At 52.9% G+C, this 18799-nt stretch overlaps 1 protein-coding gene across 3 annotated transcripts in view; it reads left to right on the top strand.

The window, feature by feature from the left end:
- NRG2 (neuregulin 2) overlaps window positions 1-18799 on the top strand; it is a 181563-nt gene that overhangs the window by 128274 nt on the left and 34490 nt on the right. For all 3 annotated transcript variants that reach the window (XM_030869436.2, XM_030869438.2, XM_030869439.2), the window contains exon 2: window positions 13477-13648. In XM_030869436.2, the coding sequence (XP_030725296.1) occupies window positions 13477-13648 (172 nt within the window). The remainder of the gene's footprint in view (window positions 1-13476; window positions 13649-18799) is intronic.

The following is an 18799-nucleotide window of genomic DNA, read 5'->3' as shown; positions in this document are numbered from 1 at the left end:
CTCCTATGCAAATAAATCTGCAAACATTCATCGAGCTCCTCCTATGCAAATAAATCGCAGCTCCTGCCCTCAAGAAGCTCAGACAGATCCTTACAAAATACCTGTGATTGCAGCCAAGTGTCAAGTCAGAGATCTGTGTGTGATGAGGTCTATGATGAGGAAAGGAATGATTTGTTCTCCTGGGAGGGTGTAGAGGAGGCTTCTGAGAGGGGTGACGTTTGAGCTGAGCCTGGATGGCGAGTAGGAATTCACCAGAGTGAGAAAGCACCTTCCAAGAGGTAGGAACATTCCATACCCAACCTGCTTGGGGCTGGGGGGTGGGAGAGGAGCAGGGAGAAAGGAGGCAGCTATCGTTTACTGAGCACTTACTACATGTCAGTCCTGGTTCTATAAAGTAGAGATACTATTTTATCATCCCCACTTTACAGATAAGAAAACTGAGGCAGGGAGAGAGTCCACGACTGGCCTGTGATCCAGCATGACTTAATGGCAGCATGGGATCTTAGGCTCAGGTCTGCCCCCTCCACCCTGCCTCTCCATGCACATTCCACCTGGCTCCAGGCTCTTCCACAGTCCGTGCCTCTCAAGACAAACCAGTGAAGGGCATAGGATGCTCTGTTGGTCCACTTGTTGGAGCAGGTCCTTCCCATCCCACAACTGGTCAGATATTTACTTCCTGGGCTCTTGGGCAGGGTTTAAGGGTACAGAGATGGGCAGGTTGTGTCCCTGCCCTCACAAGGAGCTTGCAGTGTGACTGTGGCAGTAAGGTGTGAATAGGAACTGTGGAGCACTGACAGAGGGGCAGCCCAAGGCCCTGAGGCTGTACCGACAGGCAGGAGGAGCTCCTGGGAAGCCTGAAGTTATTATGGTCAGTAGTCTAAGCAGAAACCAAGCTCAGGATCCAGAGTCCAGTGAGATCTAGCACCAGTCTGGGTAGTTTTCTGGTCCTATGGAACCCCTTGTGCAAAAGGTGAACGTTTCAACCAGTGGGAACCTGGTTTAAAGCATAAACTTGGAACTTGCTAGTAATGCAAATTCTTGGGCCCCACCCCGACCTTCTAATCAGAAACCATGGGGATGGGGGCCAGCAGTTTTAGCAAGCCCTCTGGTTGACTGTAATGTGTGCTGAAGCACGAGAACCACTGGTTAAGCTGTGGCCCAGCCTCCCAGGGCAGAACCCTGCAGAGGGCATGCCAGTCCCACGGCACCTGTGCCAGGCATCATGCTTGGGGGCTGTCAGGGGAATGGGGTCGCCACCTTGTGGGCTGAGAGAGATGGGGACAGACCTAGAGCTGCTAGGTAGAGCCTGGCAAAGGCTGACACAGAGTGGCAAGAAGAGAGACTCATTCCCATCAGAGGAATCTGGGCAGGGTTTCTGGAGGAGATGGGGTTGAGGTAGACCTTGCCGAAAGGAAGCACTGTGCTGGAGAGATCTAAAGAGGCTTGGCATTCCAGCTGAGGAAACCACGTGAGCAAAAGGGGGCAACAGAGGGTGTTTGGGAAATAAAGTGCAATTCCAAAGATACGCTGCTGAACATGGTGTGGAGGAGGGAGAGATCAACAGGGCCAAACAGGTTTTCTGAGTGTCAGGCTGGTGAGTTTAGACTTCTCTGAAACAGCACGGAGTGAAGTGTTCTGAGCAGGAGGCTGACCTGGTCTCCCAGAGCCGCTCTTGAGGCATCGTCAGCCACCACCAGTTTGTGGCAGGATGGGCAAGGGGAGGACACGGCCAGGGCTCCTTCGACAGTCCCAGCCGATTAGTCAGGATGTGTGTATGGTGATGGGTGGGTACAGGGGGGCGTGAGCTTTGCCTCGGGATAGCTCACGAGCTGGCAGCACTTTAGAAGGATTCTGGAGGTTTGGGCCTGGCCAAAGGTCGGCGACTTCTAGCCCAGTCAGGCAAGGCTGGATCTGAGCTCATGGGCCAGTCCCTTCACTGTACAGATGGGCAAACTGAGGCCCAGAGAAGTTCACACACCACAAGGTAAAGGGTTTGGCAGCTACCGGGCAAGAAAGAGAGCAACAGCTTCCTGAGACACTGCCCCCTCCCACCGACCACTGAGCCTCGGGTGTCAGTTCCCCGAGTGCACTGTGGTCTCCTGCCCTGGTCCTTTGAACCCTTTGCCTGGAACACTGTCTCCCTCCTCTTGCCCAACTCCTGTCACCCTTCAGGCCCAGCACAGGCTTTGTTCCCTCCTCAGAGCCCTCCCTGGCCCTCAGGGTGAGGAGGGAGGCTGAGGTGTATGGTCTGTGCCCTCGCATCACCCAGCACCTCCCCATCACAGTACCGACCCCACTGTGTGGGCAATACCCCGCTCAGCTGGAATCCCCACCAGGGAGACCATGTCACGTGACCCTCAGTACCCAACATGTCCTGAGTGCCCGGTACATGCTTGAGCGAATGAATGACGGAGGCCGTTATCAAGCTCTTTCACCCCTGTACACAGACACCTGTGGCCGGTTCTCCTATTTGTTTTTGTTTTCTTGTTTTTGTTTTTGTTTTTTGCGGTATGCAGGCCTCTCACTGTGTGGCCTCTCCCGTCGCGGAGCACAGGCTCCGGACGCGCAGGCTCAGCGACCATGGCTCACGGGCCCAGCCGCTCCGCGGCATGTGGGATCTTCCCAGACCGGGGCACGAACCCATGTCCCCTGCATCGGCAGGCAGACTCTCAACCACTGCGCCACCAGGGAAGCCCTCGTTCTCCTATTTGAAGAAGAGCAGTCTCATGGGAAGAGGCTGCCCTGGCTGAGCTTCCTGCCCACGGCCGGGGGCCCCTCAGCTGTCGAGCAGCCCAGTGGGCTGAGCAAGGGTAGTTCTTCAGGGAGGCCCCAATTGCACCATCTGCTCTGCTATCCTGGGGCAGATGCCTGTTTTGGCTGAGGGGGAAGGAAAGGACTGAGATGCGGAGGAGTGTTGGGTGGGAAAGGGCCCTGGGATTAGCCGTCAAGGGACCCCACCCTCCCCTGAATGCTCGCAGCAGTCTTGTCCTGGGCCACTGTGAGGCACCCATCAGTCACAGCCCAGCTTAGATCACTAATTTATTTGTTCAGCCAGTGATCAGTGAGTGCCTGCTCAGTGCCAGACACCAGGAGTATGGCTGTGCTCCCACACATCCCCTCCCTGAGGGTCCCACAGTCTAGAAAGACAAGAACCCACTTTACTCTGAGGTAGAAAGCCCAAAGTAGGGCAGGTGAAATGCTCAGGGAGCCTGTGCAAGGCAGAGGTTGCTCCTGGCTCGGTGGATTAGAGAAGGCCATGCCATCTGAGGTGATCTCCAGGGATTTAGATGAATAAGAAGGGCCAGTTGTTGAGCTGTCTCTCTGTTCCAGGCACTGCGCTAAGTTCTTGACATACATTATCCCCATCTAATTCTCACCACAATCTTAAGAGGCGGGTGAGATTGTTCCTGTTTTACAGACAAGGGACTAAAGGCTCAGAGAGGTTAAGTAACTTGTCTAGTTATACAAGACACTGGGCAGAGCCAGAATGCAAGCCGAGACTGGTCTGACCCCCAGCCTGTGTGTCTGACACTCTCAACTGTGCTTCTGTGGGGAAAGACATGGCGGCGGAGCATATGAGCAGAGGGCACGGAGGCAGGCAGCATGCAGAACAGGCACACTTGGGGATCAGCCTGTGATTTGGTTTGCCTGGAATATAGAATTCCTGAAGGGAACCAGCAGGGGAAAAGGCAGAGAGTTGTGTTTGGGAAGGGGCCATTCACTGACCAAGCACGCGTCCCCTGAGGACCCTGGCTGCCAGCCAAGGAAGGCCCGTAGCCTTCCTTCTACAGACATCATGGAGCCAAAGGAGGGTTTCTGAATGTCGGAGAGGCACACAGAGGTGCATCTTCCCAGAGTGGTACTCTGGGCTGGGGGACCAATATAGCCTAAACCAGGGCCTGGCAGACGATGGAGGCTTGGGAGGGTGAGGCTTGGTGGAAGGTGATTGGTCTCCACCTTTGGGGAGAGACACAGAGTTGTCACAGATGACAAGGTGACTGAAAGCGGGAACTCAGGAGAAAGAGCAGTCTTGGGAGAGAAGATGGAGAAACTGGTTTTCCCCCGTGCTGTTCGTGAGCTACTGACTGCAGATCCAGACAGTGATTTGTTTTAGGGTGAGTTCTTTCCAGCCCCCTGTCTCACTAGCCTGGACCACAAAGACCACAACTCAGCCCTCCCAGACTCCAGAGTGCTTAGGCCAGGACTCTCCAAGGATAACTTGTAGGGAGGGTGGCCAGGCCTCTGGCAACGTGGGGGACCCCAGAACCCACTGAGGTATCTGCATTTGGTGAGCACGTAGGCCTGTATCCTTACCTGTATCAGGCGTGCTAAGACTTTTTCCCCTGAAACCCAACATTTCTTTGAATTCTTGTATTTTTATTTTATCTTAAAAATCCACAGGAACTTGCAAGTGTACTCCACCATAGATCTGTTTGTTTTAATACAAAGGTGCTGCTTTTCCTTACTAATGAGCTTGGCAAACCCTTCAGAAAGAGGCCCTGAGGTCATCCTGTGGCTTTGCATGCATCCCAGGTTGAGAAGCCAGTCTTGTCCGGTGTATAAGGTGCCTCCCCTTTTCCCACCCCCACTTCATTTTCCACTGACCTAGAGCTTCAGGAACAACTTTCTCCAGCCAGGCTGATGAGGTGGGAAGTGCAGACCTGTCCCAAAGGGGAAAGGGACTCTGGGATTCCCCTCCTCAGCTCTCTTTCTCTCTGGGTTCCTTGAACAAGGGGTAGCCTAGTCCATCAGCAGCAGGCCTTCTCCAGAGGGTTCTCCGAGGCCAGGGCCCATCCTTGCCCAGTGAGGAGCTTAAACAGAGTTGGGCAAATGGTAATGGCCTTGCAGGACTGTCATCTCTGTTGTCCCTACCTCTACCTCCAGCAGCCAAAGAGATGATAATCTCTTCCATCCCTCCATAGAGAGCTTTCTCTTGCCCCATTCCTCTAAAATAGGCAGAGTGTGGTTTATAGATGAGTCATCTGAGGCGCAGAAAGGCTAAACTACTTACTTAAGGGCGGACAGTTGGAAAATTGGGAGACCAGGACAAAGACCTGAACTACTGTGTCCTCGGTTACCGCTCTTTCCTCTGCTATGCACGGCTTCCTCTGTGCCAACTCTAGGTGTCTGCGGTCTGTGCCCCGAGCATGGTAAGAACCAGGGAGCCGTATGCCACCCCAGCAACTGGTGCCTCTGCTCTGTGAACCTGTGCAGTCTCCCCAGACATAGGTGACATCCCCCGCAGTCCCCCATCTCTGCTGCTCATGTCCCCATGTCTCAGCCCTGAACCTAGGTGAGGAACTGTGGCGTAGACCTGCCTGACTCCCAGGGCTGGGCACCTCTGTCTTGGGAGGGTCCCGAGGCGGCAGTGTTTCTATCAGGCCCCCGGGCTCCTGGCAGAGGGGACTGGGGGAAGGGAGGGGCATAGTGTTGGCCCTGGTGGTCAAGACAGGCCTGTTCTTGCCCTGCCCTCGCACTGTAGGGTTGGGTGTCGGTGGATGGGTGCTTCTGGATGGGCAGGCGAGGCTTTAAGGCAGGAACCATCTCAGTTGTTCTTGGAGCTGCCAAGCTTTGTGTCCTCCTCCTTCCTCCCTTCCCCTCTCTTCACCCATGCCCCTGGACCAGCGTCTGCTCTCTCTAGCTCCCATCCCCAGCCAGCCCTGGCCCCTCTTCTCTACCTTGTAGCTGAGGTGTCAGGCACCTGGCCTGTTGAGCTAAGAGCCCATTAGGTCTGGGCTGGCTTTCTCTCCACTCCCAGCCTCAGTGGAGCCCATGGCAGCGGCCACGTTGTCTTGCTTAGCGCCATATCCCTGATGGCTGGTAGGTGGCTGGTACGTCACAGGGACTGAGGTGGACATTTGTTAGATGGTGTGAGAGGCGGGCAAGGCAAGCCCAGGCACCAGGCTGGGCCTGGTTGGCTGAGGAAAGGTGGCTCAGGGAAAGCCAAGAGGCCCAGCAGGGACACACTCCCTTTGGGAGGCCTGGCCTGTGGCTGTCAAATGGCTTTTCTGCAGGCTCCTGGGAGGATACCTGAGGGCCGGTTTCAGAGTAGGCCCTCTGTGCTCACTTAAACCAGCTGTGTTTTTAGTTGTTGTTGTTTCTTCTTTCTTTCTCATTTGAACTTGGAGTCTGTAATTAACCTCCCAGAGGTCGCGGTCACTTCTGGGTGGGGGAGGGGTGGGGAGGGGGCTGGCCCACAGCCCATCAGCAGCAGGACAGTGGGAGACTTTGATGCCAGGCAGGCTGGCCGCATTGTCTCCAGGTGTTGCCCTGCAAAGGGGACTGCTCAGCCTTAGTCATGAGGTGGGGACCATTAACCCTTTTAGGAGTCCGCTGCCCCTGCGCCCTGGTTGTCGGGAGGGAGGCCGGGCCTGGTCCGCCTGGCTGGGCTGCCTGGCCCTGTCCCAGGCATCCGTCTTGCTCTCAGATCTCTGCAGGCTCCGCACCCACCGCCCACTGCCGAGAGGAATGAGGTCAAGTTGCTGGCAGCAGCGGTACTGCCTGGCCTCGGGGCTGGGATGTGGGAAAGGAGCAGCCCTGATTGTTCTTACTGTTGTTGTTCTCTTCAGTGAGGTGCTTTCTGGGGATTCCCTGCCACACAGATGCGGGCCAGGTGCCCCAGCTTGGCATCGGGTGATGAGAAAGCAGAAGCCCCCAGATTAACCATGGCCCAAGTCGTGGCAACTGAGATGTATCTTAAGGTTTTACGAGATCCCTTATCAAGGGAGATCTTTTTGCGGAGACCTGGGTCATCCCTGAGAGACTTTCCTCTTGTTGTTAGAAAGCTGCCAAAAGAGCTGTCCCCACACGCCCACACCCCTACTCCAGAGAGCTTAGGTGGGCCCTAAGCAGCAGGACTGGGACGGGAACGGGACGAAGTGACCTCTCAAGGAGGATGGGAGCTCAGTAGACAGGGCTTGGTCTGAGGAGACACTAGAGGTGGTGAAGGGCGGGCTGACCAACACCCTAGGGCCACCTAGGCCATCAACTTGCTGTCTGCCCCAGCACCCGGGGGTGGGGAGCAGCAGCCCCGGGGAAGCAGGGAATTGGGAATCCCCACCCCCTTCTTTTGAACACAGATCTTCCTCTTGCTTCTACCTGATGCCTCTCGTCTGTCCGCTCTCCTGTGTGCTGGGCCGTTAGGGTGCCCTCTCTGTGTGGGGAAATAAGCACAGACCCTCAGGACTGTGAGCCCTCCCTTTGGCTGCAAAGCTGAATTTATAGAGAAGTTTATGGTGATGTTGTTAACATTAGCAGAACGTTGGAGACAACTGAACAAGTTCCTCTGAACAACAGAATATTATGCAGCCTTTAAAATGATTTAGATCTGTATTTCTAGATTTGGGGAAATGTCTTCATAATATGTTAACCAAGAAAAGTAGGCTATAAAACGTTTTCAAGAGAAGAGTCTTGCAGGAAGTATTTGAAAATGTTGACAGTGGTTTTCTCTCTGGTGGTAATTGAATGGATTTAAATGTGCTTTTCTTTTTCCTTACTTGCACTGTGCAATTTTTTTTTAATAAAGTTATTTATTTATTTATTTTATCTTTGGCTGAGTTGGGTCTTCGTTGCTGCGCGCAGGCTTTATCTAGTTGTGGCAAGCGGGGGCTACTCTTCGTTGCGGTGCGTGGGCTTCTCATTGCAGTGGCTTCTCTTGTTGCGGAGCACGGGCTCTAGACGCGCGGGCTTCAGTAGTTGTGGCACGTGGACTCAGTAGTTGTGGCTCACGGGCTCTAGGGCACAGGCTCAGTAGTTGTGTCCCACAGGCTTAGTTGCTCCACGGTTTGTGGGATCTTCCCGGACCAGGGCTCGAAGCCGTGTCCCCTGCATTGGCAGGCGGATTCTTAACAACTGCGCCACCAGGGAAGCCCACATTGTGCAATTTTTCTACAACAAGAATGTATTTCTTATGTAACAAAACAATAACAGAGAGGAACAAGCTAAGCTCCTTGGTGGGTAGGAGTGGTTGCTCCATACGGGGCTAGGTCATTTCTGTCTGGGACAGCACAGGACATGGCACATAGTAGCACTTAGTAAACACAGGTTTGACTGACTAGGGGCTGAGAGCCTACCCACTGGGTTGCTTCAGCTCTTGTCGTAACAGATCCCCTCCACCCCAGGAAGACTGTGTCTCTGCTTGGTTCAGCTCTGACCCCAAGACACTCTAGGGACACGGTACAGTGGTCTCCATACCTCACACTAGCATTGCATTCTGGGCCCTGGGCTATGAAAGTGACCCAGACAATACGGGACCTGGCTCAGAGATGGTGCCCAGGCTGGGGCTAGAGCTGGCCCATTCCTGTCTGAGGCCTGGTAAGCTCTATCTTCAGCTCCTCAAAGTCTGCTGTGTCAGCAGCCTCTTAGCCTTGTCCCAGGTGTTCCCAGGGTCTGGTACTGAATCCAATGGGATGCAGTGGGAGAAGCAATGGTGGCTCAGGATAAGAACGAGCTTAAAATGCAGGAAGTAAAATAAGATCAAGTCATTCCCCGACTTATAAGCCTCTGATACTTCCCATCACATCTACAAAACTCCAGGGCCGTCTTGCGCAGGTTGTCCACGCTCCTCACTGCAGAAAGCCTGACAGGGCTCCAGGCCCAGGAGTGAGGGTACAGAGGTCCTCTGGGCAGTGTTCCCAGTGCCACCTGCGGGGTGTTCTTCCTGGGCTGCCGCTCCTCTCTCCAAGGGACTTGCTTGAAGTAAAAAATGCAGCCTGTTTGCAGGGTCCCATTCCTTTCAAAACACACATCCTTGGCTTTCAAAGAGCCGTGAACTAAGGTATCTGTGAACAGGGACCAGGACTGGATGCTGCTAGACCAGGAGACATAGGCTTTCAGTATCTCAGATGATGCTCGTGAGGAACTGTTAAGAGACAGAAAAGAAGACTCTTCGTAAAGAACACAGCATGATTGAAATGTATGGTGGTTTTTATTGCCATCCTTTAGCCCAGTGCTGTCTAACAGGAATATAATGCGATCCACATATGTAATTTAAAGTTTTCTAGTAAGCACATAAAAAGTGGCGGGGGGAGGCAAAACAAACCCAGACTTTTCGTCCTAGCTCACACAGCCTCATGTCAGTCACCTGGGCCTACTTCTCCAGGCTCCCCTGCCTTCCAGAATCTTCTAGCCACCTGGGCCTCTTTTATCCCTTGAACTCACCAAGCTCATTCACCCCTCAAGGCCTTTATCCAGGAGCTTATTACTGCCTCATATTTCCTGAGATTGTTTGCTATTATCTACTCTCCTCACTCTAATGCAGGCTCCCAAGAGCAGGAAATTTATCTGCCTTGTTCACCACTGTACACGCAGGGCCCGGAACAGTGCCTGGTATATAGTAGGGTGAATGAATGGGGAAAAAGTGAACTGGATGGGGTTGTTCTGAAGTGAGTGGACTGTCACTCGGGTCAGGTCACACAAGGTTCTCACTAGATGGGGTGGCTCCTTGTCATCTGAAATGCTGTCCTGGGTTTCCCATTGGTGGCAGGGAACGACCTTGAAGCCCCCAGTTCCTCGGGCCCTCTGAACTGGGGTCGTGTCTGCTGTTTCTGGGTCAGTCTCTGTGTAACCATTACCACCACCATTAAACAGTGGCCTCGGGCTCAGGGCACAGGGGGTCAGGACTTGTCAGGAAGCACCACCTCCTCCCACCAGGTATTCCACCACCCCCACCCTGGCTCATTGGGAGGAAGGGGGCCTGGGTTGGGGAGGGTGGGGTCAGGGGTCTCCCTAACCTCAGAACTTCAGGGAAGGTCAACACTCTCCAAGCAGGGGAAGGAGGCACCTTAGAACTTGAGAAGAGCTCTCTGTGTCCCCAGTTCACAAGGAGGGGGAGGAGCCTAGTTGCAGGTCACCAGGTGACCAAGAGGTTAGATCACTGTGTGTCAACCCAACATTGGAGCAAAGCCGCCTGTGAAGATGTGTTCAGCTTGCAGCCAGCTGTCAAGCTCTACACTTACAATATGTACTCTTGCCTAGAGTATGTTACATATTTATTATATATTTTTAAAACCCACATACCTGGACCCATCCTCACAGGTCCTGCTTCAGAATGTCCAGAACAATGTCCCTGGCACTGACACACTTTTTAAAGCTTCCCATATGGTTCTCATTAGCATCTAGGGTTGATAACTATTGATAAGGAGTGACGGGCCCCGAGAGCAAGCAGACGGAGGACGGTGGGATGTAGGTAAGGGAGAAGGATGCTGAGGCAGGGCTTCAATCACACTAGAATAATGAAGTTCCAGAAAGTCCCACAGATTGATAGGTTGATACACATAAAACCTCCGAGTGTCAAAAAAAAACAAACAAAAAACCCAAAACAATAAACCAGCATTTAAAAATGTAAGAAGCAGGTAATTGGGGAAAAACATTGTAGCAAAAGGTGAATAGCCTTACTATTTATAAAGAACTCTTACAGATCAGTAAGAAGATGAGCACCCAGTAGAAAAACAAGAGTACAGACAAGAACAGGCAATTCAAAAAGAAGAAATACAATGAGCCAATACACTTATGAAAAGCGGTCAGCCTCACCAGGTATCAAATAAGTGCAAATGAAAGCAACAAAGAGGCATTATCTTTTGCCTAGCTAACTGGCAGAGATTAAATACATGATAATCCCTCATGTTGGTGAAGGTGTGGAAAAAACAGGCACCATCGTTCACTGGTGGGAGTGCAAATTGGTGCAACCTTTCCAGAACGCAGTTTGGCAACGTGTAAAGCTGAGGAAAATTGCACACCTTTCTGGTGCAGCAATTCCACTTTTAGGAAGATTGCCTTAGGAAATAATTGTGGATAATAATAACAGTAATAGCTAACCTTTATTAAATGCTCTGTGCGTGCCAGAGCTCTACATCCCTTATCTCATATAATCCTCAGTCATCATCCCATGAGGTAGGAGCTGTTTTTATCACCTGTGTTTTACAGATGAGGAAGCTGAGGCACAGAAGGATTAAGGCGATAGCCTGAGGACATAGAACTAACAAATAGCAAAGCGTGGGTTGAATACAGGCAGTCTGAGTCAGGAGCCTCGCTGCCCTTACAGGAGTATACGCTGGATCTGTGCAAAGGTTGATGTGCACTGGGTATATACACTGGATGAAGCTGCAAGGGTGTTCCTCTGGGCTTGTCTGTGATGGGGTGTGGTAAGGCAGGGGAGAATGTATGCTGAATGCTCCACAGTAGGAATTGGTTACATAAGTTGTGATTCACCCATTCAGGAATATTATGCAACCCTAAAAATGGTGCTATAGGCAAAAAATGTGTGTGTAAGTACTAGGGGTTTTTGTTTATGCTTAAAAGGTCTCTGAAAGGATGTAAAAGGAACTGATAAAATTGATTGCCTTCTAGAAAGGCAACTGTGTGGCCTTGGTCAGAAGTTAGAGGGAGATCTGTTTTTTAAGCCATATACCCCTTTTCACTTCTTGAATTTTGAATCATGTGAATATATTCTCTATTAAAATATTTATATATCTATAAATACATACACACATAAGTTGTTATGTTATAGAACTTATTCCAGATAATAGCATTTCAAGGAAATAAAGTCAAGGGTTTCCCAACAAAGCTCCAAGACCCTTACTTGGGGAATCATACTGAAGTCAATGAAGATGCTTCTTTAATGTTTAACCACATGTTTCCCAAACTGATTTGCTCGTGGAGCCGTTTTCTTAAGTAGTATCTATTATCCTCTTTCTGGATATGCCTGTCCTATAGAAGTCAGTTTGCAAAATGTTATTAATAGTTAATGCCAAGGTGAAAGGCTTGCAGTGTTTCATTACATGAGAGAAACATGTTACTGGCACTGATCCCACTTTGTTTAAAAATAGATGTGTAGGTGCATGTGTGTGTGTGTGTGTGTGTGTGTGTGTATGTGTGTTTTAAATACTGGTAAGTACTAGGATAATGGATGGTTTTATTTTCTTTTATCCATTTGTATTTTCGAATTTTCTAAAATGAACAAAATCATTTCACAAGCACCATTTTTTTTGAATCTATGTACTATATTTTTTAAGGCTTTGGGAGCACTTTCTCTCCATGCTCCCTCTACCCCTGTACCCCACGCTCATCTACTCCCTACTAAAAGCAGCAGCCCAGGGTTAGGTTCAGTGAGGGGCCCCTGTAGCCAGGCCCTCTCACCTGTCTTTATCCAGAGCCAGCTTGAGCTGTGACTCTGAACTGGTGGGGGAAGGACCAATGGCCTAGACAGGGTCAGTCAGTCCCCAGACAACTCTCTGGCCCCAGCAGACCCTCCCTTCAACCAGTTTCTCTGTTCCTCAAAGAGAGCCATTGAGGCTGCAAAAGCAGACACCGGCCTGCTACAAGCCTGGCACACTGCACATCCAGATACCTGGGCTCTGTGGCTGCCTGGCTGCGTGACCTTGGCCAAGTTTCTTAACCTGAGTCTCATCTTCACCCTTTATGTTAGCATGACACTTGCCTTACAGAGCTCGGTGACCAAATGAGAGCGCACACAAAGGCACTGGGTATCCTTTACAGGGCTGTCCCAGTGGAAATTATCACACGCCCCAGCAGGGAGCATGGACTTGCCATCACTGTCCTAAGAACAGAGTACTTTTTCCTTTTCTTTTTTTAGGTTGTTAGAGGGAGGGGGGCAAGGAGATGAAACATGGGAGACCAGGGCAGGTGGAAATAGAATGGTGTTCAAGAAAAATGGGAGAAACCTCTTAGCTTGGCATTTGGAGCCCTGCAGCCCTGTGCCCACCAGTGTAGCCCCAGGCCCCAGCCCCCACACAGCCACACCACTTCACCCATTCAGGGCAGCTCACCTTGCTGACCACGTGCGATTCTGATAAACCACAGCCTGGGCCACCTCCCTCCCTTCTAGCTCCCCCATCCTTTAACTCTCAGCTGAGTTAGCTCCCCCCCCACTCTAGGTTGGAGACACACCTCTGGGCTTCAGCACCCCCAGGCCTCCATAAACCACGCTGTGATGTCAATGCCAGGTTCCAGCTCCTCTGCTAGACTGAACTTCCTGAGGGCAGGAGCTGTGTCTGTCATTTTGGTCCACTTGTGTCCTCTGGGCCCAGCATAGGCCTGGGGGTCTGGGACAGGAATTAGATCTTGAGCACTGAAGTCAAGGAGACCTGGGTTTGAATTCCAGTTCCAGCCCCTTGGGGAAGTGACTTCACCACTCTGAGCCTCAGTTTTCCCCATCTGTAAATGGGTTTAATCATTGCAATGAACTCACGGGGTGATTTTCATCAGCTAATGTGTATCAAGCTCTTTGTACCATTCCAGGCATGAAGGAAAACTCTCCACAGGCGGTACCCACACTGACATCAACGCAGACCCTCTGTGAAGCCTTGTTGATTTGAACTAGGAAGTGACACCAGGAGGGGTGGCTCCCCAGGCTCACCCTCTTCCCCACCCCCCAAGGACAGTGGCCCTTCCTCTGCTGCGCGTGCTTGGCGCTGCCCCACCACCAACACGCTCACCTCCTGCCTTGTATCCCCACAGCCACCCGGCCCAAGCTGAAGAAGATGAAGAGCCAGACGGGACAGGTGGGTGAGAAGCAATCACTGAAGTGTGAGGCAGCAGCTGGTAACCCCCAGCCCTCCTACCGCTGGTTCAGGGACGGCAAGGAGCTCAACCGCAGCCGCGACATTCGCATCAAGTACGGCAATGGCAGGTGAGCGACATCCCTCCCTCCATCCACCCAGCCACCCCTGATCCTTCCTCAGAAGGAGGGGCCTGAGCCGGGAAGAGCCCAGGGTTGTTCCCCCAGATCCACCTGTGGAACCAGTTCCAGTCCCCCCTCTTTTGTGGCGTCCAGTTTCTCCTTGCAGCTCCAGCCCCTCTGGTGATGCTGCCCCAGCGTCTTGCAGACGACGGTACCTGCTTAATTAATGTCCCTGGATGGTTGAAGGCAATTTGATTGTCCAAATCAGCTTTAACTGTGGAGTCCCATCTTGGGCATAAAACTTCTCAAAGGACCTGCCACAGGGTCGGAAAGCCCACCATTGGGCAGTTTTTGGTGAAGGACCCTGACTCTAGATTGGGTCTGGGAGGGCACGTGTGAGGATGGGCTGGTTCCTCAGCTCAGCAAGCTGGCACTGGGCAGACAGCCAGGTGAGGGAAAGGCACATGGCTTTGACTGGTGTCGAAGGAGTCTGTATCTCAGACAGTTCCCCTGTGACATGGAAATTGACTTTAGTCTTTGAGTCAGTGCTCCAGGGAAGAGAATCTGAAGCTCTAGAGTCTCTGGGCTGTGGAAGGTGGCCTCTCTTCCACCTTGGATTGGCCAGACAGGGGGCTCCAGGCACCAGAGAAGCCAGACGTCCAAGGGCAGCCCCTCACCTCTCTCCTGAGGGGCTGTGAGAAGGCAGGACAAGCCTGACGTCTGTTCTGCGGGCCCTGAGGGCCCTGTGGACTTCCCTCTCTGGCTGAGGCACGCCCCCGCCTTTCCTGCCCCTCCAGAGGAGCTATCATTTCCTCCTCACCCCTGCAAAATGCAAATGAAGATGATTTTAGAGGACCCTCCAACCTGTCCGACAACAGAAAGTGATGGAAAAAGGGTCTGGGCTCAGGCTGATCCTGGTTTGCCAGGTGACCCCGGATGTACACATCCTGCCCTCAGGCCTTAGTCTCCGAAACCTGTGAAAGAGGAGGTGGGGGTCAGGGGTCTGGGCAGGGCTTCCAGTTTTCTGACTCTCTCTCTGTGAACAGGGAGCAAAGACAGGACTGGTCACCCTGGAAAGTGGTCCAGGCAGCAAACAGAAAGTAATTTAAGAGGATTTGGTGCAGATCAAAGGTTTATGACTGAAAGAACACTGCTTCCTCAGGGAACTTGGGAGGGGGGTCTGGGGTGCCACCAGTCTACAGGGTGCCCATCAAGCTCACCTTCTGAGGCCACCTCACCCCTTCCCCGCCAAGCCTGGCTCTGAGCTGGAGAGAGGAGTGGACAGGCTTCTACAGTTTGGGGGGCCCCGTCTCCCCTTCCCCCTACTTCACTGAGACAGCAGAAGTCAGGAGACGGGGTGCTCCTTGCCAGCCACATTACTCTCAAACAGTCCACAACATGGCCCATCCTCATCCCCATTCCTGATCCGCACGTGGCCCTCACACTCACCCACATCCTCCTGCACACACAGAGCCCTTGTGCCACCAACAAACTCCTTTCTTTGGTGACTTCAGCCTCTCTCTCTCCCCCCCAACAAACCACTAACATCGCCTCTCTTCTAAAAACTTTCCCTCCACGTTGCCGCCTCCCGTTCCTCCTCCGGCTGTTGCCCCATCTTGCTCCTTCCCTCGATCACCACGTGGAGGGAGTTTCGCACCCACTGACTCTACACAGCTCATCCTCCACTCCTCTTTGCTCTGCAGAAATCTGCCCTGTAAATACAACCCCAATTCTCTACAGCTGTGGCTATCGACAGACCCTGTGACCTCAGAGTTTCCTGGCCGCCAGGCCTCTCAGCAGCCTTTGGCATGGGTGCCACCTGCTTCCTTGCCCCTGTGGTACTCCTGCTGGTCCTCTTGTGCCTCTGAGCACCCTGTCTCAGGCGTCACGAATGCTGGGACTTTGCTGTGTTCGGGGCTTCACTCTTCTCCCCTCTCCACCGGTAGGTGATTTCACCCTCTTATATTTGATGACCCCCAAGCCTCCATCTCTAGTTTGATGGCCTTTCTTTTTCCAGACCCATGCTGCCAGATAAACACTTAGTTACCACCCTGGAGATACCCCACAGATCTCTTTTTTTTTTTTTTTTTTTTTGCGGCATTTATTCCCAGGCCGTAAGTTTTTGTTTCTTCAGTTTCTTCTGGATATCCTTTTCTTCTGTGCAACCTCCTCTTCCGGTTTAGGAACAATCTGTTCTTTTTCAGTAAGAATCATCTCAATGTGGCAGGGAGAGCTCATGTATGGGTTGATCCGACCATGAGTTCTGTAAGTCCTGCGCCGCATCTTGGGGACTTTGTTCACCTGGATGTGCTCAATGACCAGAGAATCTACATCTAAGCCCTTAAGTTCAGCATTACTCTCTGCATTTTTGAGCAGGTGCAGTAAAAATTCAGCACCCTTTTTGGGCTACCGACCCTGCTTCCAGCCCCCCTGTTTGGCCTGGGCACCCCTACCAGCTCCACCGTTGTAATGATGGAATGGCACAGGTTATTTCTGTAAAGTGACATCCTTCAGATACTTGGTGGCTTTTCGGATATGCATACCCTTAATGACCTGGGCAGTTTCACGAGTGTTCTTAAAGTGAACACGAAGACTTGAATCTCTATGATTTGCATGATTTTTGAGGGGTTTTCTGGGTCAGTAGTGAATTTTTAGAAGTCACCTCAGGCTGCTTACCGGAAAAGCTCCACAGACATCTCTAACCCAGAATGGCCCAGTCTAGCCTCTCCGCCTTGCCCCTTGTGCTCTCGTCTCAGCTGTGGCAGAACCAGACTGCCCGCTGGCCGGCACCTGCCCCCATGCCGTCCCCTCCAGGTGGATACCCCGCCTCTGGAAGGAGGCACCCTTCTCCCTGCTCACTTCTGCCCTCCCTGACTTTAGCCTCTTTTCCCCCACGGTCTCACTCTTGACCACACCCCACCTTTTCTGGGCCACAGGCCCCTTTGTGAATTCATTTCTGTATCTCACATACATGTGCTGAGCAACAGTTGTGTGTCAGGCACTCTATCAGAGGCTGGAGATGCACTAAGGATCGGAGCAGACATGGTCCCCACCTTCCCGGAGCTTCTAGTCTAGCTTCTAGTGGGGAATCTGGTAAAGACCTTGACCCTTGCTTCAGAAAACATGCTCTTTATACACCTGGTTTTGCTTGCAATTCGAGGGGTCCACAGAGTCACTGACCCCTGTGACTCTGACAGGGGATGATCTTTCTAACAGGGCACATATCTGATCATTCATTCATTTGCTTGACAGATCTCGAGAGCCTGCAGTATGCCAGGACAGCCTAGGTCTTGGGGCCCTTCTGACGCTCCCCTTCCTGGCCTGTAACTCACTGCCTTGCTGTTCCCCTACACCTCGGTGCTCCTGACCCCTGGCCTTGGGCCCAGACTGTTCTCTGTGCTGGCAGTGCCCACCCTCCTCCTCTCACCTTGTCCTCTGCAAAATTCTCCAAGGCCCGGCTTAGATGTCACATCCTCTGGGTCACCCTCCTGAGCCCTCCAGCAAGCTCTCACCGTCTCCTCCCACAGTGCCTTAGACATGGCTTCATAGCATGGTTGGGGGGCTGTCTCTCCCAGCATGAGAGCCTCCAAGACCACCACCCAGACACACCCTCTCTCCTGTGTGGCCTGGCAGAGGAGGTCTACTTCCGGTATGAATTGATGAGGATCTTGCAGGACTAGCTCTCCTCTCCTGGGTGCAGGGTGCCCCTAGGACTGGGCAGGACACCCTCTGGGCTGGCCTTTGAACAAGTTACTATCCTGGTCAAGCCTCAGTGTCATCAGACAAATGGGTCACCCAGTCTGGAAACGGCCTGGTCGTATCATCTGGGTCTCCTCCTGGGTACTAAGGACCCCTGAGAGCCTGAAGTGTGCCTCTGCTCCCTTCCTGTCAGGACCTTGTCCCATCTGCTGCATTTCTGAAACTGCCTTGCTCCACCCGTCATGCCCCTGGGCTCCCTGCAGTGAGGCGATGGGTTGGAGGAGGGGCCGTGATGGAGAACTTCTGATTCCCATGTTGTGACTCAGAGAGCTGCCACCTCTAGACACATACTTCACCTGGCATGGGGCTAGGGGTTAGGGGCGGGAGTCTCCTTTCTGGCAAATCTTCTCTTTCCTTCTGCCCGCGCTGCAGCTTGCACTCTGGCCCTCCCAGCGCTCCGTTCTGCCCAGGCCACACTCTGTCTTGACATCACTCTTGGTCTACGGAGACCCATTCCCGGTGGGTGCCGCCTGTCTCTGGGACTGCCCCGCTGAGGTGTCTCACCCAAGGCTTCCTGTGCCAGGAGAAAACCGTCCCCCTCCCCAGCCCTGGGCATGGAGCCCACCCGTGCAGAGCCGAGTGTTCCCTTATTTACGAGGGGCAGGCTGGAACTGGCCCCTCAGGCAGGCAGCAGGAGATAGGCACTGAGGAACATGCGGACGGGTGGAGGAAGCAGCCACCCAGATCCCTAGTCCCTGCCAGCAGAAAACTGGCTGAGGAAGGAGGGGAGGGGTGTCCATCACAGGGGCAGACCTAGGTCAGCCTAGCAAGCGGGCACTAGGCCTGCCAGAAGGTGGGAGGGAGTCCTGAGTCCTTGGGGCTTCGGACTGGAGCTAGGAGTGAGGAGAAGAGAAACGTAGTTGCCCGTACTCTTTAGGGGCCTGAGAGCCCCACAGAGCCCTACCCTTCAGCGCTGACCCCAGAGCCTCTTGTGCAAGGCTGGGGCCACCTTCCTGGAACTGGGGAGATCATCACACACCTGGTAACCCAAGATGTCTGCAGCCAGCAAACCTAGGGGTCATTGTTTATGTCCCCTTGCCTCTTTCTGGCACCTTAAAGGGGAGGGGCTCTCCCTGCACCCCCACCTTTCCACACGTCTCACACCCCTTCGTGCGGGAAGCCCTTCCTTCTGGTTTTAGCTTTCATTCCTCCAGTTAACTGTGAGCCTAGCTCCACCTTGTCCTGCTGCACGTCATGTCGTGTAAGGGAAGCTCCTTTGAATTCAGCTGTGGGTGGGTGACAAGGAGCTTCTGAGTCTGTGTCCCCTATAGCTTCTTGACCCGGAGACCCTCAGGTGATCCCCTCCTCTGCTCATCTAATGTCAGGGAAGAGCTGGTGGTCAGGAAGCAGAAGCCTGGTTCGGGACAGCTGAGATCTGTGGCATCTAATTAGGCTGGAGCC

Source organism: Globicephala melas, chromosome 3, assembly GCF_963455315.2.
Source record: "Globicephala melas chromosome 3, mGloMel1.2, whole genome shotgun sequence".
In the NCBI taxonomy this organism is placed as follows: Eukaryota; Metazoa; Chordata; class Mammalia; order Artiodactyla; family Delphinidae; genus Globicephala; species Globicephala melas.
Note: the sequence above shows the minus strand (reverse complement) of the source record. Positions and strands in the feature narration are given on the sequence as shown.